At 49.9% G+C, this 27,260-nt stretch overlaps 2 protein-coding genes across 10 annotated transcripts in view; both read left to right on the forward strand.

The window, feature by feature from the left end:
* vta1 (vesicle (multivesicular body) trafficking 1) overlaps nt 1-18,123 on the forward strand; it is a 29,249-nt gene extending 11,126 nt beyond the window's left edge. The window contains exons 3-8 of one of the 3 annotated variants that reach the window (XM_028396904.1): nt 2,839-2,966; nt 5,719-5,794; nt 6,999-7,113; nt 11,151-11,387; nt 12,851-12,928; nt 17,134-18,123. In XM_028396904.1, coding sequence (XP_028252705.1) covers nt 2,839-2,966; nt 5,719-5,794; nt 6,999-7,113; nt 11,151-11,387; nt 12,851-12,928; nt 17,134-17,279 — 780 coding nt within the window. In that variant the 3' untranslated portion in view covers nt 17,280-18,123. The remainder of the gene's footprint in view (nt 1-2,838; nt 2,967-5,718; nt 5,795-6,998; nt 7,114-11,150; nt 11,388-12,850; nt 12,929-17,133) is intronic. The other 2 variants (XM_028396905.1, XM_028396906.1) reach the window with 2 other exon arrangements.
* Nucleotides 18,124-19,731: 1,608 nt separating this feature from the next.
* adgrg6 (adhesion G protein-coupled receptor G6) overlaps nt 19,732-27,260 on the forward strand; it is a 47,686-nt gene continuing 40,157 nt past the window's right edge. For all 7 annotated transcript variants that reach the window (XM_028396802.1, XM_028396804.1, XM_028396803.1 and 4 more), the window contains exons 1-2: nt 19,732-20,115; nt 26,217-26,317. In XM_028396802.1, coding sequence (XP_028252603.1) covers nt 20,114-20,115; nt 26,217-26,317 — 103 coding nt within the window. In that variant the 5' untranslated portion in view covers nt 19,732-20,113. The remainder of the gene's footprint in view (nt 20,116-26,216; nt 26,318-27,260) is intronic.

Consider the following 27,260-nt stretch of genomic DNA (forward strand, 5'->3'; position numbering starts at 1 on the left):
CACATGTTACACAAACACACAGTTACACAGGTTACACAGGTTACACAAACACACAGTTACACAGGTTACACAAACACACGGTTACACATGTTACACAGTTACACAGGTTACACAAACACACAGGTTACACAAACACACAGTTACACAGGTTACACAAACACACAGTTACACAGGTTACACAAACACACAGTTACACAGGTTACACAGTTACACAGGTTACACAAACACACGGTTACACTTGTTACACAGTTACACAGGTTACACAGTTACACATGTTACACAAACACACAGTTACACAGGTTACACAAACACACAGTTACACATGTTACACAAACACACAGTTACACAGGTTACACAGTTACACAGGTTACACAAACACACAGTTACACAGGTTACACAAACACACAGTTACACAGGTTACACAGTTACACAGGTTACACAAACACACAGTTACACAGGTTACACAAACACACGGTTACACTTGTTACACAGTTACACAGGTTACACAGTTACACATGTTACACAAACACACAGTTACACAGGTTACACAAACACAGTTACACATGTTACACAAACACACAGTTACACAGGTTACACAAACACGCAGTTACACAGGTTACACATTATGATATATGTTTCTTTATTAGTGATCTGTTAATTATTCAACATTAGCTCCACACTTAATTCAGATGGGTCCGTGCAGCGCTCTGTACTGTAACATCTTTACATCATGAAAACATACAGTTAAAATTCACCCTTAGGAGACATGTGAGGCACCAGGGGTCTGCATCAGGGTCATTTAACCCTGTGTGAGACGTCTGTGGAAACCAGGGAGACAGACCCTGTTTCCACAGACAGACCCTGATTCCACAGACAGACCCTGTTTCCACAGACAGACCCTGATTCCACAGACAGACCCTGTTTCCACAGACAGACCCTGATTCCACAGACAGACCCTGATTCCACAGACAGACCCTGTTTCCACAGACAGACCCTGATTCCACAGACAGACCCTGTTTCCACAGACAGACCCTGTTTCCACAGACAGACCCTGATTCCACAGACAGACCCTGTTTCCACAGACAGACCCTGATTCCACAGACAGACCCTGTTTCCACAGACAGACCCTGTTTCCACAGACAGACCCTGATTCCACAGACAGACCCTGTTTCCACAGACAGACCCTGATTCCACAGACAGACCCTGTTTCCACAGACAGACCCTGATTCCACAGACAGACCCTGTTTCCACAGACAGACCCTGTTTCCACAGACAGACCCTGATTCCACAGACAGACCCTGATTCCACAGACAGACCCTGTTTCGTTTTGTTGTTATTTTTGGAGGATTTTTAACCCAAGCCTGTCACATGACGTGTGGCTGAAACGTGTGTGTGATGATGTATGCTGATGCTGTGCCTTTTCTTTCCAAATGTAAACCACACGGAGGCTCTGAGCTGTCAGTGTTTGCTTTTCATTCATATTTTACATTCATCCTTGAATCGAACACACGTCTCTGCCTGAAGCTCCTCTGTAGAATTAACTGCAGCCAGAAAACTCATTAAAAGTCTGTCAGAGTTTCACTGGAACAATCAGAAAGTTCCAGGATTAGGAAGAACTTCAACAAGTGAAAGATATTCCAGAACGTGCACCACTGAGGTCGTCAGTCAGTCGGTGCCATGGATCCTCCTGATCCTCACAGTGAGAACACACCTGAGAGCTGCTGTTCAGCTCGGTCCGCCTTTGATTCCACATTCTTTATATCCCCTGACCAGCTGTCCTGCACTCAGCTCCCTGGTTTAATGTTCTCTGCTGCACACACACAGAGAGACACACACACACACAGATACACACACACAGACACAGACACACACACACAGACACACACACACAGACACACTCACACAGACAGACACACACACACGCACACATAGACACACACACTGATTAAACCCATGAACAGAGTGTGTATTCAGCCTGGTCAGGGTCCACCTGCTGGAAGGAACCAGTGTGTTTGCTTTAGTGCTTTTACAAGAAACCTGAAGCTCTGCTGGACCCTGTAATGGAAAGAGAGGGAGAGAGACTACAGGTGGGGAAGGCCTGCAGACGCAGCCCGGTGCCGCCCCCCGAGCCGAGGAGACGCCTCTGTGTGCACTTCACCGGGCCCACGGACAGATTATAAACACATGCCGGGGCGATGAGGCGCACCGAGCGACTCAATGAAGGGGCTGCTGGTGGACGAGCGGCACCGGACCGCTCTCATCATCCAGTCCTGTAGCAAACCTCAGTGTCACCACCACCCTGTGTGTGGGTTAGCTGGACAGTGTGTGAGGCCTGTAGCTGATAAATGGGCCCAAAGCATGTGATGGATGCCAGCAGCTGCTCATCACGTCACGTTTCATGTAGCTGAGGAAAAGAAACATGAATTTAACATTTAAGAAGAAAATGAACTTTTGTTTTTTTCATGATATTTTCCACATCCAACAGCCCTTTATTGATTTATTGATTTATTAATTTATTGATTTATTGATTTATTTATTGATTTATTGATTTATTTATTTTACATATCCCTTTGACTTGGCGTCAGCCAGGCCCCCTCTCTTCCAGCCTTCCTTCGCTGCTATGTTTAGGATTCATTTCTATGATTTTAAATTCCGCCTGACCTCCTTCAGTCTGTGTTCCATCACTCTGTGGGAACAGTCTTCTATCACGCTGCCTGTTTGTCCGTCTCCTTAGCATGGGGCAGGAGCTGCCGTCTGGTCCGCTGTGGTTCTTCAGGTGTAGGTTTCCTGGAGGTCCGGCTGTTTGGTTAAATGTCCGTGTTGCCTTTTGTTTTGCAGATGAAGAAGGAGCTGAACGACAATGACTCCATCACTCAAGAGGTGGTTGGAAACGCCCACATTGAAAACTACGCACTAAAAATGTTCCTGTACGCCGACAATGAGGACAGATCAGGACGATTCCACAAGTAAGAAACACGCGTGTGTGTTCATGTCAGGATGTGAACATTCTGGTACATTCTGAGTTGTTGTGATGTAGTTTAGAAAACACTTCACACACTGCTCTCGTCTTACTTCCTGTCCTCTGTGTTCCTAATTAGAAAACTTGCTCACTTTGCATGTCTGCGCCTTGAAGCTAACATGTCAGTGAAGAGATTACACTGCCAGTGACACACATCTGGCTGTGGTTCATTATCACAGCTTGGAGCCACACACACACACACACACACACACACACACACACACACACACACACAGGGTATGTTAAGACTTTCTGTTTCACATCCTTTCAGCTTTCATGTCTCTTAGCAACGAGCAGTGACTCATACTCCTCCATGTGTTCAGGCCGCACCATGCTGACATGTCAGTATGTTCACATGTTAATACTGTGTGTGTGTGTGTGTGTGTGTGGAATAGAAAGTGTTTCTAGCACTCCTGAAAATCAGAATTCTTTCTTTGAGCACAATCGTTGCAGCTTTGTCTGTACACAGCAGACACTGAAGGCTTCACACTGCACCCCGACAGGCTGCAGTCACTGCTCCGTTCAGAAGGTTCCAGCACCAGGAACCCACTGAAACACAGCCTGAGCATTCCTCCGGTCTCAGCCTCGCCGCTCTGTGTGACGGTTTTAACCTTTGGAACATATTTGGAACGCTGTCAGACTGCTCTACCAGCCCAGACGTTCCCATCACGGAGCGACCTAAAGTGTGCTTTTTCAATTCTCTGGAGTCGCGTCCACTTTATTTACAGTCTTTATATATATCAGAGACGGACGGTCAGCTTTTCTTCCATGGGAGGAACATTTGGCTTCATCTGCAACCTGCAGCTCACTGCAGTGATGACCCCACCTCAGCCTGGTGATCCAGAGTGTGTGTGTTAGTATAGTATTTGATGTAAACATGAGTGATGAGGCTGTTTTAACTAAGGAGTTAAAGACCACAAACAGAGCGTTTGACCTTTGGAGACAGGCCAGCCAGGAGGACAGAACACAGACAGACCTGAACCAAGCAGGATCAATGATTCATGAATCCATCCGTGATAGATGATTGAAAGGACCACATGAAGGAAACAAGGTTTTAATAGTTGGGCTGAAGTTGCATCAGAGATCATTTATTGTTTTCCAGCCTCTTCATTCCGTTCGTTCCATTGAAAAGAAACATCTGGAGACTCCATCAGAACCGTTTTATGTCTTCCATATGGCCGCTGCAGTCAGCTGTGCATCGTCCACTGTTTGACGTCACAGTGTGTTTGTTGAGGGCTGTAAGTTAAGGCTTCTGTATAAACTCTGTGTCTGAGAGCAGTCACATGACCTTCAGAGCATGTCGGGCCGATCTGTAGGTTTCTACAGCAGGAAATGTGCAAATACTTAATAGTTAAGGCTGGAATCATGCAGATTGATAAACACCTGGATGTTTACATGTTTTGGACATGTACTGATTCTAGTGTATGTGTTTGAGAGGCCTCCCCCTTCATGAGCTCACACTGACATGTTTACCTGTGGTTTCTGGGATAAACAGACTCCCACAGAGCTGCTTCCTGCCAGTGAGCAGCTCTGCTGAGGAAGCAGGCGACGGGTTGAGTGTGGTTGTTTACGGTGTAAATATCAGGAGCTCTGTTTGCTGCTGCACTTGAAACAGAGTTGGGAAACATTAGTGACGGGGAACACAAACAGCCTGTGGGTTTTACGAGAGGCACTGGCCCCTGCTAACTGGACCCAGACCCAGCGTGTTATATCACCAGAGCACACACAGACACAGACACACACACCACACCACAGACACACACACTAGAACACTGTGACACACACGTGTACATGTGGGAACACTGGCTGGCATCAATACTTATTCATACGTCCATTGAACAACATGTGACACATGTGGAGGCTCGGAGCTGACTGTTTATGGGAATAAGAGACTTCCTCCAACATGTCGAGGCCACGGCTAAGCAGCTCACACACTGGAGCCCATTCAGTGTTCTTACCTCCACAGTGTCAGAGACAGGAAGTCAGCCCTAACTGAGAGCCGGTAAACCCGGCCTGTGGCTTCTGCGTTTGTCTGTTTAAACCAGGAAAGCTCAGAAACACACCTGTAGCTGCAGTATTTAAACTAATCACTGGATCCCAGGTCCCAGGAGCTGGTACAGGAAGCTAAGCAGAAAATCAAGTCCATTCCTACCCGCCTAGTCACCAGAACAATGAGAATGTGAGTCCCATGGCCTCCCCCTGACAGATGGGGTGAGGAGCTTGGTCCTCCAGGAGGAGCTCTGAGTAGAGTCAGTGCTCCTCTGCAGTGACAGGAGCCTGTGGAAGTGGTTCGGGCATCTGTAAATCCCTCCTGAAACGTCCCTGGTGAGGGGTGTTCTGGGCATGTTCACCTGAGAGGAGCCCGCCGGGCAGAACCTGGACACGCTTGAGGGATTATGTCTCTCAGCTGGCCTGGGAACACCTCAGTTTCCTGAGGAGATGGCCAAGGAGAGTGAGGCCTGGGTGTTCCTGCTCAGGCTGCTGTGCCCAGAAGCTGACCTGGGATAAATGGAGAAAACGTAGATGGGTGGATGGAATTAAAGCTGAGGAACATTTTAGCTCCAGTTATTACTGGGTACAAGTCTCTTTCAGACTCGAATCAGAAGCTCCCACTAAGATTTGAATCTCAAAGATTTCTTAAGTGTTACTGTGAAAATAATCACTGACGCTCAGAGTGACGCTTTCTGTTCTCTCTGCAGGAACATGATCAAGTCTTTCTACACAGCCAGTCTGCTGCTGGACGTCCTGTCTGTGTTCGGCGAGCTGTCAGAGGAGGTAAGACAAAGGCTCCGCTGGGAGGTGATCACAATCATGTTCAATAACTCATCAGGTGCACAGCTGGCTTTCATTGATTTCAAAGATCTGCAATGTTCTCTGAAGACATCAAAACCAACATGTCTGGACACAGCCCTCAGCCTGTGCCTCTGGACCGGAGACAGGTCCGATCCAGTGTTTGTTGTTAAGAGCCTTCAAAGGTTCACAAAGGTTAACTTGGTATGAATATTTCCATGATCCTGTCAATAACCAGTCACACGTTTATGAGGATACGAGATCATTACTTCACAACTCACACGTCTGGGAGAGAAGAACATGATGAAGAAGAAAATGATATGATACAATACAGTGATACAAAATGCACACACACACACTCAAACACACACACTCACACACACACACTCCTATCTGTCACAGGGTGTGTGTGTGACATACAGTAGGTCTGTCCAGATCATTCAGAAGTCATTAAAACCTCAACAGGTTTACACAGTGAGCTGCTGCATTCAGAACACACACACACACACACACACACACACACACACACACACTCTCAGTGTGCTGTCAGACAATGAGCGCTCAGACTCTCAGACAGGCGATCAGCAGCTTGAGTTTCAGGCAGTCAAAGGCGGTTTTCAGCGGTCGGTGATCGGTGTTACGAAGCGCCGTGGTCAGGGTAAGAACCAGGACATTTAGCGGCCGTGCAGCGCCGCAGCAGGTGTTTGGTGATTTCACTGAATGCCGTCACAGTGAGTCACAGGTCCATAAAGGCTCATGGAGGGTGGTGTTATTTCAGTGAGTTACCTTCAGTCCCTCCCTGGTTTCTGAGGAACGTGGTGTCAGCGAGGCTACACAAACACAGCGGAGCCTGTCTGGCACCAGCAGGACTTTCTCCATTCATTCTTATCAGCATCATGTCCGTGTGTGTTGCCCTCCTTTCTGTCAGCTCCTTCAGCTCCTTTGACCTTTGACCCCACTCTAACGCCTCACATTAGCCTGTGTGTGCTGTTTAAAGGCGACTGACTCCTTTCTGCCTGACAGTAGATGTTTGGGGTGTTGCTGCTCTTCTTCCTGGTGCTGAACATCATAAATGTGTCACTCCTGCAGCCAAATGTCAAGTCCGTAATCACAAGCCCGTCCCTGTGTTTTTATTACACTGTTATTACAACATGAATAACGCAGCAGGAATGTGTCTGTGCCCCGTCAGAACATCCAGCACAGGAAGTACGCCCGCTGGAAGGCCACCTACATCCACAACTGTCTGAAGAGTGGGGAGGCACCTCAGCCCGGGCCCATCGGCATGGATGAGGATGAGGAAGCAGGTGGGACAGCCCGATACCACACACACACACACACACACACACACACACACACACACACACACACACACCTTGCTTCTCTCCTGTGCTCACCGTTTAAGGAACACTGGGGCCATCCTTCTGTGTTGGCATGGTTTCGTCTGCGTCGGTGCGTATGTGGATTGATGTGTGTGTGTATTGTTTGGTGTGTGTGTGTGTGTGTATTGTTTTGTGTGTGTGTGTGTGTTTAAAGCTAGGCTCTGTATTGTTTGCCTTATCGGGTCAGAGACTGTGGCAGGAAGGCCCTGCGGTAGAAACGGGAGACTTTGTGAGATTAGAAGTGTGCGAAGAGCAGATTAGTGGAGCTCATGTGTTTGTGTGTTTGTGCTCAGTGTGTGTGTGTGTGTGTCTGATGCAGGGCCGCATGAGAATGAGCTGATATTTGATTAGTCTCCTCACATCCAACGCAGGTCAGCCCGGAGTCCCTGACCTTTGTCACGTTGAAAGCCCTGGCCCTTGACCATAAAACCTAACCTTTAGCAGAAAGGAAGCATGGGAACACGCCGCCAGGTCCCGGGCCGATCGGCTGCGTCAGTCAGACAACAGCATGGACACTGCAGCCTTTAAAGTTCATGTGGTGGGAAAAGAGCGGACAGGAAAGTAACCTTTCTGTTTAGCCGACACATGGGCCGTTTCTTCCCAAAGTTCAGCTGACAGAAGATTTCTGAAAGATTACCGCCGACAAATAATGGTTATTTGCTTGAGTGGCTTTATAAGTGCTGCAATTTACCCTGGAAGCTTTCCTCTGGTGGCAGGTGGTAATTCAACTTGATGTTTGCCTCGAGTTACATCCAAAGGTCCAACTCCTCATGTGTTTGTTCTACTGTCAAGCCCCATTCTGTTGTTACTAATAGACACTGACTCAACCTCATATTCAGAATATTTAAGGTAATATCCTGCATGTTGAGTAACTGGGGGTCACATTAAGTACCTTTCTCTTAAGACGTCGGTGCTAAAGGTTCTGAGATACTGAAGATCCGTCTGTCACAATGTTCCCCTCTACAACAGTAGAAAAAACACAGATGTCTTGGTCTGAGTGGACGCCAAACCGCCACCAAACCGCCGCCTCGGTGCCACTGATGCCATCTCTTCCCTCGAGCCTCTGACCTCCTCTGAGAGATTTATTTTCCTCAAGCGACATCAACAGCTGCAGGATCAGGGTGGGAGACGTGGTCATGATCACCAGCAACACTAACAGCATCCTCCTCCGGTGTATCCTCCGCTGGTCGCTCTCTCCTTTGCCAAAGTCCTGGTCTCTGTGGTGGAAGGGAAAATGAATTCCAGTGAGGGCGCGACTCCCTTCTTCAGCAGCACCGTCCTGCTGTTTCACGAAACTCGTCCGAGTTAAAATGCCACCTGCAAACGCGTGTACGGTTGGATACGGTGAAGTTGTCCCGCCGACTAGCGACCATCCACTCGGTCCTACTGTCAGGATCAGCAGGCACAGACTGAAAACTGATCACAGAGTTATATCTGAACACAGCAATGCTCCGCTGTAGAACTTCTACATTAGTAAAGTTCTGTGTTGTTGCCGGAAGTGAATGCGCTGGTTGAGAATCTAGTGGAAATCTGTCATCACTGGGTCTGGCACATACCGCAAGAGATCCAAGGTAAAACAGAGGCGTGACAAAGACAGACGAGATGAAAACATGTAGGTACAAATATTTTAAGTGTTCAGCTCTCCACTCCCTACACCACCTAGTGGTTCAGTGCGGTGGTGCACAAGCACTCGTCAGCATGCTAACACACAGACCCTCTTCTACTATGCTGATGCATTTTTCTGCATCAGGTGATGAAGCCGGAGCTGTGGGACTGATCCGTGTGCTGTTCTGTGTGTCTGAGCAGACGCCTGACTGCTTTCAGCTCACAAAGTTTAGTGTCAGAGTTTATGTCCTTGTACAAGCTGCTTGTGTCAGAAAATCATTAGCAGCGGTATGTTATGAAAGGGATCTGTGGAGAAACAACCTGTATTCAGCCGACAGGCAGCCTTGATGCAAAAGTCACCTCCCCTGCTGAATACAGTCTTCATTCCTGTGTCTGTGGAGGATATATGAAAACGTTGGATAATTGATTCCTCCTCAGACGAGGCTTCAGGACACGCAGATGAACAGATTTCTGTTTCACCTTTGTGTGAGCTGTTGAGGAGCAGCTCTGCTCCGAGCGCGGCGCCTCTTCAGTGAGTTATGTGATTACTCTGATAATTCCAGGACTCCAGTGACTTCAGCTACGAGCAGAGTTTACACCGAGCCGCGCGGGACTCCGCAGCATCTGGACTCATTTTCAGATTGCACTCTGAGAGCGAGAAATTGCATCAAAACGCCCTGCGGGGACGAAACCAGCGCGGCCAGAACTTTATTATGACATGCACACCTATGTGCTCGCACACGCTTGCCGTCCCTGCGGGGAAACTCTAAACGTATTTCTCATGTGAGCAGAGCGATGTTGATGAATTCCTCGCTGCAGTAAAGGCCATCTGCTCGCCCACACCCACACGCTCCACATACATGTGGGTGTGTTTGACCTAAACGTCGCATGACATCACCTCGAGTAGCCCTCGCATGCATGTTCACCAAACACACACACACTCCTCTCTCTCCCAGTGTGCTTTGGGGTCTCTATGACATCATGACGGCTTATCCCCACTGACGGAGCGCACCGCCACCACCCAGCATGTGTGTGTTTCCAGGACTTTGTCAGCATCTCGTACTGTATGTTTAGTCATTTCATGTGCATGAAGAGGCCAGATGTGTGTGAGGAGCATTCCTCTCTGACTCCATCACTGTAGATTGACCGTTGTTGTCGTTAATCTGGTAGACACAACATGGCTGTTGTAGGTGGAGGTCATTTTTGTGGTCTAACGATACAGTTTTCCCTCTGCAGAGACCTTCAGGAATACACGTCCATAACAGGAGGGTGTTAAGACTGTAAGAGTTTAACACTTTATGGATTTCTAGCCTTAGTGGACTACACCAGTAATGATGTATTATTGTATGCTAGCAGGAAGTTAGCATCACCCGTGTTCCCTCCCCAAACAGCCAATCACAGTGCTCCATTGTCTTTTAGATCATATTCACTAATGAACACCACTTTAGACTACCAGAAGCTAAAAGCTAATGCTAAGCTATCAACCAGCTACAGCACGGTTACATGACGACACCATCAGCACCACCAGGTTCACCGCTCTGACCTCTGACCTCTGCTACAGCACAAACACCTGGATGAGCTTTAATGACATCGTCTGTAGTCCCATGTAGCCACTTGTTAGCACGTAGCCTTTGTTCAGACAGTAAACAGTCATCAGTGGGGACAGGAAGTGCTAACATGCTAACATGTTTCTGGGTTTGGGATTAAATCAAGTAAAACACACTTTGCACCACATATTATGCAGCAGTCATACAAACTGAGGTGTCAGGGCTCCAACATGTCAGCAGTGAACGGCTGCAGCGTAGGTGTGTGTGTGTGTGTTTGTGTGCGTGTTTGTGTGCAGTGTGTGTGTGTGTGTCCAGATGTGACTAAGTGAAAGCTGAATGTGTGAACATTCACTTTCTCTGAATAAACACAGTCTAAGGACTTAATGAAAGAGCAGATACTCCAGCTGAAGTGTCAGACCCTAATGTCCGCCCGCCTTCCTGCCTTCGCCACAGTAACGACAGAGGCCGCGCCGCAACGCGGTGTCAAATACAGCCTGTGTCGGCACATCCAGTCGTTTTTAATCTGTCCAAACATCTTTGGCTGACAGCAGATGTTTTCTTTGTGTTAGGTGTGGTTGCTGAGAGAAGCACAGTCTCCAGAGTCAGCCTCAGGTTTTCTCCTTCTCTGTCTTTGCTGCTTTGTGTTTCTGGCTTCTTACTCATTTTTATTAGAAATGATGCTTTCAGCGTATGAACCAGCCGCTTACTTCCTGTCACTGAACATCTGCTGGAGCTCATTTCTGATGAGGACACTCTGAACTGTCCCTTTAAGTGACATCACCATCTGTGTCCATCTCCTCTCTCTGACAGATGAGTTCGGAGCCGACGGTTTCTCCCACGGCGCTTCCTTCAGAGGCGCCGATCCTTCACACACTTTCCAAGACCAGGGCCAGGATGTGGCTCCGGGTCCGGCTCCGGGGATCGGCTTCACTCCCGGTCCAGCATCAGGCCCTTCAGGTCCACCAACCACCAACTACAACAACATCCAGGTCCCACCTGGGGCCCACGCCCCGGCCAACACTCCAGCAGAGCTGCCACCACCCTCAGGTGAGAGGCGGAGCCGGGCACAGCAGTGTGTGACATGTTAGGCCGACTGTTAAAGTGACTGATACACAAACATACATGTAAGAAATATAGTTCAATAATAATATAAAGAAATATTAAATATGTTTTTTATGCATTTAAAAGTAAAGAAATGAACATTATAATGAGCAGGTCCACAGACAGGGTGTGTCTGTGATAGCTCTCTCTCAGTGATGCACATAATTGTGTTGATAATGATGCCCTCGTCATGGAGAGCTGCTTCCAGCTCTTTGTTTTCTGATTATGAAGCCTGAGCTGAAGTACATAATCTGCTCTTATCGTCCCTCTTTCTCACTAATTTCCCCTGATAACACCGACTACGTGACAGCCTCACAATTCACTGGCACTGCGTTCAATAACAATCCTCCCTGAGAGACTCCTCACACACACTCCCTCACACACACACACACACACACACTGCAGCAGAGTGAGTGTGTGTGTGAATGTTTGCAGATGTACTCGGGAGGATTTAAATACAAAGATGGATGATCTTATCAGATTTCAGTGTGACAAGGAGTCTGAGGACTTTCTCCATCCCTCAAAGACCCAAGGAGTGTGAGTGTGTGTCTGTGTGTGTGTGTGTGTGTGTGATGGCTTAATTGTACCCCTGTGGCAAATTGAGACAAAAGGTTGTATAAGCACAGTTTTAGAGTCATTGTTGCCTCTTGTGTTTTTGTGTTTGTTTCTTCTGCCAAGCACAACACACACACACACACGCACACACACACACGCACACACACACACGCACACACACACACACACACACACACACACACACACACACACACACACACACACACACACACACGCATCCAGCCAAGTCATGTAGGGTCATTGTAGATTACACAACCATCTGCACAGAGAGCTGGCACATACACAGCTTTTGGAGGATGTTGTTGAGTGCTTAATGCTGCTGTGAGGAAGAGGTGAGACAGGCATCGACCCCGGTGCCCGTCCTCTCCCCCTGACGTGTGTGTGTGTGTCTGTGTGTGTGTGTGTGTGTGTCACTGCAGCAGCAGTGTGTGAGAAAGGGAGGCAGGAGGGAGGGAAACTTTTAGAAATAAATCCTTATATCATTTTTTGAGGGACGCTTCCTGCTGCCCACAGCAGCCACAGCAGGGTGCTGGACCTGGTCTGTTTCTTTGGGAAACGCAGGCTAAGGCTCCACAGTAGTAGCGGACCATACGCTGCTCCATCAGGAGCAGTAGAATGATGGTGCTGACACCACACCTCAGGAGGGTTTGGACAAATGCTCCACCAGCTTCCAATCATCAGGCCCTCCAGTGTGTGTGTGTGTGTGTGTGTGAGGGCAGCCGTACTGTGAGCTGGAATAATAAATGAAACATTTATAAATTATTCATGTGACTCATTCTGTATCGGTCGTTATGTTTTATTGATTATAACCTGAAGTGTTTGTCGTTGACCAGCAGAAGCTGTCAAACCCGTGCCTATGCCCCGATCAGTGCCCACTGTGGACCCCACACTGCTCGACGCCCAGCAGCAGGGTGAGAACACACACACACACACAGAGGTGGGGAGGTGGACCCTGTCCTGATGAGGCGGCTGGCCTGGAACACTTTAAACTCCATTCTTTTCCTCAGAATGTGGCGCTGCTCTGTCATGTATGTCTCCTGAGGAGTTTGCGTTTATTTATTTGTTGGTTGTAGTTGAAGCAGAGGCGGCCTCCTCCCCCTCAGCGGGCCCAGGTTCAGCTGCTGGTCCTACTCTGAGACCGGAAGTATCATCACATGTTAATATCACAGGGACAGACATGAAGCAGAGCGTCTGTTAGGAACATACAACAATCTGAGAGCTGGTGCTTTCTGTCGGCCTTTCCTCCCCCTCCTCCCCCCTCCTCCCCCTCCTCCCTGGGAGTGTGTAGTCAGCATATTTGTGAGGAGCAGAGGAATCGTTGGGGGATTAGAGGCTTATGGAGCCACATTATTCAATCCTTTTTTTTCTGCGGGACCGGTTTAAGAGCAGAGGAGTGAGTCTCCACACTCCGCTTCACACGGACCACCGTGCTGTTAGCATCAGAAGCATAATTATTGTTACACATGCTGAACATGAGCTGTGAGAGGAGCGCCGGCTGTGTGGACCGTCTACAACATGTCGGAGCCGTGCTCTGATGTTCTTGCAGTCCGACAGGACATTTTATAAGTCCATGTTCAGGTTTAGTTGAGGGCACGTCACCATTGTGACCACTGATCATACAGATAAATCATGATGTCTATTTATTGGTCATCATTTTGTATTGATCAGACCTCACGGAAAGGACATGTCGTTTATGTTGGACTGTCTCATATTTGTCCCTGAGTCCCTGAACGTCCCTCCATCATGTTCTGATGATGAGCAGAAGTCTCTGCTGCAGCCTCTTATGGACGGATACACAGCTGTTTGACACAGAGGAGAGTCCAGACTGTCCTGAAGACGAGCTGCAGCAGTGCAGTGATGAAGAGGCTGACAGAGGGTTAAACCTGCTTTAGCTCTGTCAGCCATGAAGCAGGCCTGACTGCTGCTCAGTGTTTGTTAGCTGCTGCATAAATGATCCTGTTTGATATGGAGAGTGTATTCTGTCTGCAGAGCATGGTTCAAGTTAAAGAGCGTCCTCCAGGGAGGGACGGACTGAGGGAGGGAAAGGTGAAGGAGGCGTTTGTTTAACATCTACACAGACAGAATAAAACATGTGCTCCACAGAGCGAGGGACCAAACACGTCTTATTCAGACAGCGTTTCATTCATCTGAAGTATGAAACATCTGAGGACAGTTTAAGAAAAGTCCAGCGCACACCGCTCGTCTGCTTTTCAGTTTCCAGCCTCTTTTATTCATGCTGTCGGAGACCTCCGGCAGCTTTCTGCATTTTTATCGATGTCACACTGCTGTGGCCACAATGAACTCATTTATATGAGAGGAGACAGAGGACAAGAAAAATATGTGTCTGAAGACAGATTAGATGGATATGAGCCCGTCAGACACAATAGAAGGGGAATGAAATGAAAGGCGAGCAGAGGAGCTCTGAGGGTGACGCCAACAAAGCTCCATACAGAAACCCTTTGATGGAGCAGCACTTGACCTGAACCCCTGCTGTTATTATCCACCGCAGAACTCATGAAGGCTTCAGCCCCTCATCTGTGTGGAGAAGGTCAGCTGGTGATGCAGAGTGAGGCTGAACTGCAAATTCAATTCCTGCTGGGATATTTTGAAACATGAAGAATTGATTTAAACCAAAAACGACCAACAGAATGTGAAGAAGAGCTTCGTCGTCTTAACGAAGTCTTTCTGTGCTGCAGAGATATCGGCTGAATTTAGCATGGTAGCTGCAGCGCCTAGCCTCATGTAATACCTCTTTGGACCACTGGATGGAGTAGTGAGTCAGTGTAGTCTCTAGTCTGCCCCCAGCTCAGCTCAGCCAGAAAAGTGCCTGAAGTTAGCATGCTATACAGCTAACCGTGGACTGTTCTGTCATGTAATACCAGTTTGTGCCACTAGATGGTCTAGTGTAGTATTTAGGAGGCCAATCAGCAAGTGTTGTTAGCATGTAGCAGCTAGCATGTAGCAGCTAGCATGTGTGTAGAGGACTGTTGTGTCTCTGTGAGGACAATATGAGCATAAAGACACTTTGACTGAAACAAACTGATCAAAGCAGAAAAGTCTTCATGAAGCAACAGACACAGAACTGACAGCACTTCCTGACTGACTCTGATTGGACAGACTGACCGCACTTCCTGACTGGACTCTGATTGGACAGAGACTGACAGCACTTCCTGACTGGACTCTGATTGGCCAGAACTGAACAGCACTTCCTGACTGGACTCTGATTGGACAGAACTGACACCACTTCCTGACTGGACTCTGATTGGACAGAGCTGACAGCACTTCCTGACTGGACTCTGATTGGACAGAACTGACAGCACTTCCTGACTGGACTCTGATTGGACAGAACTGACAGCACTTCCTGACTGGACTCTGATTGGACAGAGCTGACAGCACTTCCTGACTGGACTCTGACTGGACTCTGATTGGACAGAGCTGACAGCACTTCCTGACTGGACTCTGATTGGACAGAGCTGACAGCACTTCCTGACTGGACTCTGATTGGACAGAGCTGACAGCACTTCCTGACTGGACTCTGATTGGACAGAGCTGACAGCACTTCCTGACTGGACTCTGACTGGACTCTGATTGGACAGAACTGACAGCACTTCCTGACTGGACTGAGTTTTCTCTGCTCATCCTAAAACAAAGATGTAAAGGCAGGAGCAGTGAGAGCGTTTTTATGGCGCTGTAACTAAGCAGCTGGATCAGATGTCAGACTTTCAGCCAAGCAGCACAGAGACTCATGAAGCCTTCAGAGCTGTGAGCAGCTTTATGAGGGGCTTTCTGTACATTCCTATAACATACACTGTGGCCTGTGTGTGCATGCAGTCTGGAGTGTTACACCCACTATACAATATCATGTTTCCTCCTGAGACTGACTGGGTGGATGCTGAGAGAGCAGCAGAAACACAGCAACATGACCCAGCTCCATGCTGAGGCCGCTGCCTGGAGGCTCCGCCCACCGCCAGCCCATCAATAATCACACACCTCGTACAGATTCTAACATGGTCAGTAAACATTTGTTTTTCTGACGCTGGAATGATTCGAAGCGGCGTCCTGTTTGTTATCTGCTGGTGCCACAACCTCAGCCTGTCAGGTTAAAGCCATTTATTGAGCTGAGCGCCGTTCATGAATGGATGCTCTGTAAAAACACAGTGTTGTTCACAGAAATGAAGCAAAATGAGGAAGTGCTTATGAAAACCTCTCAAACCGAAGTGCTTCCACATCCATTACCAGTGACAGCCTGCTGCTGAGTGACCACAGCTGAGGTCTGGGATTGTTTTAATCTCAAAAACTTTAGATTGACTTTTCTCTCAATCGTACGTTCTGTTTTCCTGGTTCTGCAGACAGTCAGTGAACTCATCACAGAGCGTCACTTTAAGTCACGTGTTGGTTAAACAGACCGCAGGTTTAAGATGGAGGCGAGCGCCATGATGAGCTCACAGGGAGGGGTTCAGCTCCCCGGGGATCACTCTGATATCTGCTTATTAAAGAGCCTGCAGTGACAGACCCCAGTGATCTGTGGGCTCTGCAGCAGGTTGTTCGCCATCATAAATTACCCACAATGCCCTGTGTGCTGACAGGTCACTTCAGGCTGACTTTCCATGACGCAGTCGGCAGGAGTTTGAGCTCAGAGGAGCTCGTCCTGCCGTCAGACTCCTGTCTCCTGTCACAGGGTCGGTCAGTGTGAAGCAGGTCTGGTCATGTGACTGCTGCTCACAGTGACTCCATCATGGCGTCCTGCTGGCTGCTGAATGTTGGTGAAATATTTCTACAGTTATATATCGTTATAATCTCGGATGGTGCCTTCATGTACCAGTAGAGAGCTGGGAGTTTTCCCAGGATGTTCGGCACCAGCAGGTTCCTCTGCCTGAATCACGCCTCCTTCTTCTCCTTCTTCTCTTTGTTCCCGGTCTCTGATGTGATTGTGCGTCCTGATCATTGTCCTGCTGTGAAATCAGCATCCGTCCTCGTGTGTCTCTGAGCTGCTGCCCGCGCTGCTCAGACCTGATCGCTCCTCAGGGCTGCTCCAACCGTCTCGGAGCTGTTGAACATGAACTCTCATTGACTGATTTCTCCCTCTTTGCTCTCCTCCCCCTCCTCCTCCCTCCAGGCGGTGTCCATCTCTCCCCGGAGGACTTCACCAAGGCCCAGAAGTACTGCAAGTACGCGGGCAGCGCCCTGCAGTACGAGGACGTCAGCACAGCCGTCCAGAACCTCCAGAAAGCCCTGAAACTCCTCACCACGGGAAAAGAATGAGGCCTTTGTCCTCCGCCCATCTGATCCCTCCATCCCTCCTCTCCTTCCCTCCTCCTCTCTCCTCAGCAGCGCCGCTCTATCTGTCACTGATCTGTCCCACAGTGAGGACACACACACACACACACACACACACACACACAGAGGCCGTTGAGCTCGCCGTCAGACGAGGACATGATGGAAATCAGTGAGCAACAATGGCCGCCTGTGTCTGGCGCAGCAGCTCTGATTGACGGGACGACTGACCGACTGCATCCACTTCAGTCCTAACGGCTGTCTGCTGGACCTCCAGCACCACAGAGCTGTCCCAGCCCAGTAAAGACATCCAGCAGGCGCTGACACTTCATCACAATCATTTGGTGTTTAACTGAGGAAATGATCAATAAAAACATGTTGATGCTTCATTGATGGCCTCTGTTCAGGGCTCGTTCACAGAAACATGATTTCTGTAGATTAAAGTTGCACATTTTGACTTCAGGGTCACAGAATATCCAGATCTGGAATGTTTTTTTCTTTTAATGTGATGTTTGTTCCACGTGCAGACAGTACCTGTGTGTTGGACTCTTCTCACTGACCCCTCAGTCCGTCCTGGGCTCTGTGAGGACTGAAGCTGGACTGCAGCAGACCTGTCTCACTACAGTCTGATCTGAATACACGACAACACTGTGACTGCTCAGACAATGACGTGTGACGGAGCATCCACCTGCTGGTGGAGGGGATGGAGCACTTTTCTCAAACATGGCGTCTCTGCTGGTGGAGGGGCGGAGCTTCTGTTGTGGTTATTAGAGTCACTGCGCTGCACGCATCACAACAAATGTAGAAGATCTGAATAAAGGGTTAAAACGGGGCTGAGGCTGCTGGGTCTGTTGACTTGTGTGTGATGTCTGTTCACGGAGACGGACGCTCGCCGTGAGGGGCGGGGACTCTGCTCCTCTGTCATGTCTGACCATCAGCAGCTCTGCTTTGGTCTCAGATTAGCTTTATCCTCTCCCTGTGATGCTGTCAGGGCTCCCATAAAGACACAGCGTCCTCTGCACACATGCTAACATGCTGCAGCTCTGAGCACGCCTGTCCCTCATTGGCTCTGACTGACATGTGCTTCCAGTTTGTTTCATGAGGTTTTCTGGACCCGGCCGGCGGCGGTCAGAGGGGGACAGGAAGTGACCGCCTGCAGTTCAAAGCCTGTCCTCACCTCCTCCACTCTGCACTGTAAAAACAGGATCTGTCTTCAAACGTCCTTCTCCTCACTTCTGTCTTTTTAGAAGCTGTCAGTCTGTCCTCACTCCAGGTCTCACAGTCCTGTCTGTCCATCATGTCCTGTCTGTCTATCCATCGTGTCCAGTCTGTCTGTCCATCGTGTCCTGTCTGCCTGTCCATCGTGTCCAGTCTGTCTGTCGGTCTGTCTGTCCATCGTGTCCTGTCTGTCAGTCTGTCTGTCCATCGTGTCCAGTCTGTCTGTCCATCGTGTCCAGTCTGTCTGTCCATCGTGTCCAGTCTGTCTGTCGGTCTGTCTGTCCATCGTGTCCTGTCTGTCAGTCTGTCTGTCCATCGTGTCCTGTCTGTCTGTCTGTCCATCATGTCCTGTCTGTCTGTCTGTCCATCGTGTCCTGTCTGTCTGTCCGTCGTGTCCTGTCTGTCTGTCCATCGTGTCCTGTCTGTCTGTCTGTCCATCGTGTCCTGTCTGTCTGTCCATCGTGTCCTGTCTGTCTGTCTGTCCATCGTGTCCTGTCTGTCTGTCCATCGTGTCCTGTCTGTCTGTCTGTCCCTGTGAGTTGTTTTAAAGACTTTTTCTCTACCTTTGCTTCCAGTCCCTGAACTTCTTGTCCGTTGTGTCATGAAGCTGGTTTTATTTTGTGAGCGTGCCAAGGACAAAGCGTCTCCTTTTATAATATTGCACCATCATGCTCTGGATGTTTCCTCAGCCTGTGGCAGAGAAACCTTTGATCTCTTCTTATAGAAACCTCAGCTACAGCTAGAGGAAGAGATGGAGCAAAGGTGGAGTCTGTCTGTTTACACGCTCACATATCATCTGTCCGTCACCTGGCTCCAGGTCTCACTGGTCAGTCAGTATGATGTGAGGTCTGTAGTGACGTGTCTGTGCAGGTGTGTGTGGGCGGAGCAGCTCTGAGGTGGAGGCCTCCTGTCTGGTGGACTCCGCCCTCACAGGGACCAGGTGAGGATGGAGTTTTCTCTGTGATGCAAATCAGCGCAGCGCCCTGACAGGGTTATCAGGCGGGACATCAGCTGTGACGCTGACAGGCAAATCAGCTGCATGACGTCACGGCCGTCATCACACAGAGGTCACATGACGCACACACACACTGACCCTGCGCGCGCACACACACACACACACACTGAGCAGTCCGTGTGTGAAACATGAAGCTGCTTTCCTCCAAAGTTCTTTCCGATCATTCAAACTTTATTTTCCTGCTTGGACAGAAGAACGTTCGCTGCAGTTTCATTTTATTTTGAAAGGTTGTCCGGCCACATTATTTTGACAGCCTGACCGGAAGTGCCTCGCGCCGCCTCATCACTTCCAGCTTGAGTTGAAACCAAACGCCGCATCTTCGCTGCTTTTGTCTCAGTGGAAGCATCCTCACACACCCGCCGCCGGGCAGCCCGACGCAGCGAAGCGAGCCCGCCCTCCCTCATCCGGGGTGTCTCCCCCTGTCTCCCCCTCTGCCTCCACACTTTGGAGACGTTTTGCGCCTCGCTGTTGGATTTAGCGGATTTTTGGAGCGTCAAACTTTTGGAGCGCAGGAGGAAAGTTGGAGGACGAAGTTCGCGCAGAGGGAGAATGATCCTGCGGGGCGAGCAGCCGCCGCTCCACTGAACACATGTGAGTCCGAGCCTCTGCGCTCACTTTGCAGCTTTTCCTCTGAAATGTGCGCAGTTTAACGCGCTGTGCGCGCCCGCTGCGCGCTCCCAGTCTTTTCTTTTGTTTCCATCCTGAGCAGCAGAATGTGTTTTCCATGATGCTGCTGGCGCATATGTTCAGTGTGTGCGCGCAGACACACAAAGCAGGGCGGTTCAATCTGCGCTGCTCTCACACTGTTCACTTAGTTCATGTGAAAAGTTCCAAAGACGAGTTCTGACTGATCATGAACATCTGACGTCACACTTCTGTAAACAGGCAGCAGGAACTTCTCTAAAGTTCTTCCACATCTGATCATCATCGCATCAACACAACCATCAACACAACATATTCATAACATTTACACACAGAACATCAACCCTGGATGTTTGCAGCTTGTGTTGTTAACACTGTTGTGTTGTGAACACTGTTGTGTTGTGAACACTGTTGTGTTGTGAACACTGTTGTGTTGGTGTTGTGTGTAAATGCTCCCACACACTCAGTGTGAGTGTGTGTGTGTCACTGTGACAGTATGAGGATGACACAACGGCCCTGGTGTGTGTCTGTGTGTGTTGTGTAGCAGTGACCTAGTTGTTCAGTTAGCAGTTCCCTCAGTATCCACTAGAGGCTCCGACACTGAGGACAGGAAGTGTTTCTGGGTGCTCCGGCTTTGTGACGGAGGCCGGGCTTTGTGACGGAGGCCAGGCTTTGTGACGGAGGCCGGGCTTTGTGACGGAGGCCAGGCTTTGTGACGGAGGCCAGGCTTTGTGCTGCTGGAGGGCGGTCTGGACTTTGGGTCCTAGGCTGTGTATAAAGATGGATGAGGTGGCTCCACCCGCTGGATGAAAGTGAGGCCAACATGTCTGACCTATGAGCAGTAGATTTCTAGATATAAAGCCACATTGTTGTTGCTCCACCCAAACACCCATCCACCTCTGTGTGGAGCAGGTAGCCCAGGTCGACTGCTGACGGAGATGTTGCTTCGACCTTTTTGAGCCAACATTGACTGAATAAACACCACCGTGTTCGGGTGGGGGTGTTTTAACTGGAGCCGCTGTGTGTGTCCTCCGTCAGCACCGTCAGCACCGTCAGCGTGTAGAGACGCTTCTCTGAATGCTGCGGTCATTATCAAAGGAGGTGTTGTTGGAGGTGGAGGCTGTCGCTGCCAGTGGTTACACAACTGAAGGTGATACGGGCTGAAAACACGGTGAACAGGTGGCGTCAGAGCACCTCCCACTGTCCCGCCGTCCCCAGGTGCAGCCCCGTCAGCTGATGAGATGGAGTCGGGTGGTGCAGAGAGGAATGTGCTTTCATTAAGATCTCTGCTGAGGAGGCCGGCCCCTCCTCCACCTGTGGGTAGAACACCTGAGCTGATCCAGCTTTAAAGCTTTTAAATGGAGGACTGTGAGAAATTACCCAGCATGCACTGCTGAAGTCAGCCCGAACAGACCTGCTCCATCATCACTGCTGATGGTGACGACGCCTGAGTCTGCATCCACCCGCTGCCCTCCATCCACACTGCCTGTACACACACACAGACACACACACACACACAGACAGACACACACACACAGACACGCACACAGACACACACACACACACAGACAGACACACACACACACACACACACACAGACAGACACACACACACACAGACACACACACGCAGACACACACACACACACACACAGACACAGATAGACACAGACAGACACACAGACACACACAGACACACACAGACACACACACAGACACACACACAGACACACACACACACACACACACAGACACACAGACACACACACACACAGACACACACACACACACAGACACACAGACACAGATAGACACAGACAGACACACACACACACACACACACAGACACACAGACACAGATAGACACAGACAGACACACACACACACACACACACACAGACACACAGACACAGATAGACACAGACAGACACACAGACACACACAGACACACACACACACAGACACACACACACACACACACACACACACACAGACACACACACACACACGCAGACACACACACACACACACAGACAGACATACACAGATAGACACACACACACACACACACACACACACAGACACACAGACACAGATAGACACAGACACACACACAGACACACACAGGGCTTGTTTCCATGATCCATGAACAGCTGTTGGGACATGGCAGCTGTCAGTCAGCTGTGAGTAACATCAGATCAGCGTCCTGTACACGGTGTGTGTGCAGGACGCTGATGGGATGGTCGCCAACTCTCACATCACGTGTCCAGCGCATGATGAGGTGTGTGTATATGTGTGTGTCTGTCTGTGTGTTGACTTTTCACGGCTGCATGGAGCCTCTAAGCGGCCTGTGAGTCGTTCTCGGGTGGTTCTCTGTGGTCGCCATGTTGGCTACATGTAGAATGCTAGCAGCAGGCGCCACAGGAAGTCTTCTTTGATAGCATTGCTAATGATGCTAACAGGACAGGACAGCAGCTGTTTCCTGGAAACGTGGGAGAGGCTCCGCCCACATGGCCGCCATTCCCTGACACAGTCTGATGCTGTGATGCAGAAAGACTTCCTGTAACCATCCAAGCCCACCAAGCTGATGGCAGAGCGTGACGTCTTCCTGTGATGGTGTCCCTCCCCCCCCCCCCCCTCCTCTTCCTCCCCCCTCCTCTTCCTCAGCTGCTCGGTGGGCCACAGAATGTCTGGCTTCAGGCTTTGGGCCCGGCATGAATCGCTGTCTTTATGCTGTGGGGCTCGCTGACCTCCACAGACAGAGGAGGAGGAGGAAGAGGAGTAGGAGGCGGGACACCAGGAAACAAGACGCACAAGCTGACAAAGAGACGCGTTTTCCTCTAATGTCAGCAGCTGCATGAATTTTCACCCGAGAACGATGAAAATGATGTTTACATATGTATGAGCCAGAGGCAGGAACCTGTGGAGGGGCAGTTCTGATCCTGATCAGTTCAAACATGTTCAGACGGGCGGCAGCTTTAGGACCCAGCAGACAAACACCAGGAGACAGACACAGGAACACCTCTCACTCTGGTGTCTCACTCTGGTGTCTCACTCTGGTGTCTCACTCTGTGGTCCTCTGCTGGTCCTCTGCTGGTCCGTGGTCTCACTCTGGTCTGGTCACTGGAGGTCTTTCAGCATGACTGAGAACCAAAGTGTCCTTCATGGACACATCCCAGGGTGTCTTCTCTGTGGACCCATCACACAGATCAGGTGTGGCTCAGGTCTGAGGGGCTCAAACCTGCAGTTCCCCCTGCAGCCTCTAGGGGCTCTAACAGTGAGCCAGTCCTCACAGACGTCCACACTGAAATGTCCATCTGTGCAGCAGAAGAACATGTTCACAGTCTGATGATGGAACGGACGGAGAGGCTGAATGATCGATCCTCTGTGATCGATCCTCTGTGATCGATCCTCTGTGATCGACCCTCTGTGATCGATCCTCTGTGATCGATCCTCTGTGATCGATCCTCTGTGATCCTCTGTGATCCTCTGTGATCGATCCTCTGTGATCGATCCTCTGTGATCCTCTGTGATCGATCCTCTGTGATCGAGCCTCTGTGATCGACCCTCTGTGATCGACCCTCTGTGATCGATCCTCTGTGATCGATCCTCTGTGATCAACCCTCTGTGATCGACCCTCTGTGATCCTCTGTGATCGATCCTCTGTGATCGATCCTCTGTGATCAACCCTCTGTGATCGACCCTCTGTGATCCTCTGTGATCGATCCTCTGTGATCGATCCTCTGTGATTGACCCTCTGTGATCCTCTGTGATCGATCCTCTGTGATCGATCCTCTGTGATCGACCCTCTGTGATCGACCCTCTGTGATCGACCCTCTGTGATCGACCCTCTGTGATCCTCTGTGATCGATCCTCTGTGATCGACCCTCTGTGATCCTCTGTGATCGACCCTCTGTGATCGACCCTCTGTGATCGACCCTCTGTGATCGACCCTCTGTGATCGACCCTCTGTGATCGACCCTCTGTGATCGACCCTCTGTGATCGAGCCTCTGTGATCGACCCTCTGTGATCGACCCTCTGTGATCGATCGAAGGCTGGATGATGAGGACTGTTACCCTGGGGACAGGCTCCATGGTTTTACCCATGATTCCCTGTCAGTCTTCACCAGTCTGTGGCGGCTGTGGGCCGTGGTCATGTAGCCACCTCCGTCCTCTGTCAGTGTGCATGTTATAAATGATTGTAGAGCTCTGACAGTTTGAGCTGTTAACCTCTGCTCGTTAACCCTCTGCTCGTTAACCCTCTGCTCGTTAACCCTCCTGGGTGCAGTAACTGAGTGTAGTGCTCCTCCAGGGGCTTCACGTGTCTCACGGGTCATTGATGAGCAGGAACTTTGAACTGGAGTTCTCCGAGCTAAAGTGATGCCTCCACCTCAGCTGCACCTCAGCTCCACCCGCCTCCACCTCTGTGTTGGTCTGTGTGTGTCTGTGCGTGTGTGTGTGTTGGTCTGTGTGTGTGTCTGTGTGTGTGTGTGTTGGTCTGTGTGTGTCTGTGTGTGTGTGTGTTGGTCTGTGTGTGTCTGTGTGTGTGTGTGTTGGTCTGTGTGTGTCTGTGTGTGTGTGTGTTGGTCTGTGTGTGTATGATGACACCTGTGTGGCGGCACGCGGACGCTCGGTGTCGTCAGATGTTCTGATTCTGCCTCGTCCATCTTCCTGAGGACCTGCATGAGCAGATGAAGGACATGGCCTCCGTCAGACGTCAGGCGGCCGACGTGTGTGTGAATAAAAGATGAAGCGGAGGCAGGTGGTGCTGCTCCGCCTGTCTGACCTCTGACCTCCTCTGTCTGTTAATTCGCTGCAGTGTTTTCCCTTGAATCCAGTCTTTCAGAGAAAGGTCCGAAACCTTCAGAACATCTTTCTCTTCTTTCTTATTTAGTCTGATCTGAGCAGGAACATAAAAACCCAGAAGTCCTGTTAGCACTGGGACCACAGACCATGTCATCCAAGGTCATCAGAGGTCATCCAGGTGTTTGTCCTGTAGAAGAGGTCAGAGGTCAGAGACCTGGTGGTGCTGATAGTGTAGTCATGTGACCGTGCTGTAGTTAGCTTAGCGTCAGCTTTTAGCTTCTGGTGATCATATTTAGACATGAACATCAAGTGGTGTTCATCAGTGAAGGTGGTCCTGCTGAACTACACCTGTGAGGATCAATAACTTGATTTACTGCTGTAATCCAAGAGACAGCGGAGGACAGCAGCTGTCAGATATTCAACAGACACTCTGATGTGTCAACTGCAGCAAATAATCATTTATATGATGAATGAACAGCTAATTATCACATGACCGGACAGGAGCACTCATTATCAGCTCCTCTGTATCAACTGAAGGAGCCTTCTGATTGGCTCCCAGAGGAGGTGACATCATGGAGGGGCAGGTGTTCTCAGGTCTCTGGTCACTCGTTTGAACTGTCAGTCCTCACAGACACAGACACACACAGAGACACACACACACAGACACAGACACACACACACACCTACACACACACAGACACAGACACACACACACACACCTACACACACACACAGACACACACACACACACACACACAGACACAGACACACACAGACACACACACACACACACACAGACACACATACACACACAGACACACACACAGACACACACACACAGACACAGACACACACAGACACACACACACACACCTACACACACACAGACACACACACACACACACACAGACAGACACACACACAGACACACACACGCACACACAGACACACACACATACACAGACACACACACACACAACACACACACACACACAGACAGACACACACACAGACACACACACGCACACACAGACACACACACATACACAGACACACACACGCACACACAGACACACACACATACACAGACACACACACACATCTCTCTCTGCCTCTGTAACTCTTGGCTCTGATTGGCTGACAGTCAGCTGGTCCAGCTCGCCCGTGACCCAGCTGTTTGTTTTCTGTGGTGTCTTTCATCTTCACTCAGTTTTTGATCTCTGTTTTGATCGTCTGTCCTCTCAGGGAGTTCTGCGCAGGAGGAGGTGGAGGAGGTGGAGGAGGACGGTGGCGGCTCCATCAGCTGGTGGTGGCCATGCTGCTGTGGATCAGTCTGCACAGACATGGTAGGACTCAAACCATCCCGACTGTCTGAGGATGCTGTTGCTCTCACAGCCGCAGCGTCACGTCTGCACACACTTCCTGTCCCTTAGCCTGTCAGGGAGGTGTCTCTCTTCATCATCGTCACCATGGTAACTGAACCTGGTTTTGTACAGTGTGTAGAACCCCGTCGGCCATCTTGATTTACAGTCTTTGGTTCCAGTGACACTTTTAATAAATTCAGATTCGGTTTGTCCTGCTGACCGTCACATTACACCACACAGCGCCCCCTAGTGGTCATGTGATGGAGGCTGTGTCAGAAGTGATACGTGTCAGACTGGAGGGTCACTGAGGTCACAAGTACACATACACACACACACACACACCCAACAACAACCAGCAGCTGTGAGAGCAACGCAGTGTGAGACTGTGTGTCTGTGTGTATAAAGCGACATGTTGTGAGTCGATGTTCAGATTGAATGTGTGGCTCCATGAGTCTCAGCTGTCTCATGTCCTCATGTCCACATGTTGTGTGTTCCCAGCAGCTTTGTGTGTCTGTGTGCTGCCGTCCATGTCTGCATCTCCTTCCATCATTTGTGTTTTTTCATACATTCTGAGCCTCCTCCTCTTCATGCCTCCTCCTCCTCCTCCTCCTCTCCATGCCTCCTCCTCCTCCTCCTCTTCATGCCTCCTCCTCCTCCTCCTCCTCCTCTTCATGCCTCCTCCTCCTCCTCCTCCTCCTCCTCTTCATGCCTCCTCCTCCTCTTCATGCCTCCTCCTCCTCCTCCTCTTCATGCCTCCTCCTCCTCCTCCTCCTCTTCCTTCCTCCTCCTCCTCTTCTGCCTCCTCTTCATGCCTCCTCTTCATGCCTCCTCCTCCTCCTCTTCATGCCTCCTCTTCATGCCTCCTCCTCCTCTTCATGCCTCCTCCTCTTCATGCCTCCTCTCCTGCCTCCTCCTCCTCTTCATG

The sequence above is a fragment of the Parambassis ranga genome, chromosome 24 (assembly GCF_900634625.1).
Source record: "Parambassis ranga chromosome 24, fParRan2.1, whole genome shotgun sequence".
Classification (NCBI taxonomy): domain Eukaryota; kingdom Metazoa; phylum Chordata; class Actinopteri; family Ambassidae; genus Parambassis; species Parambassis ranga.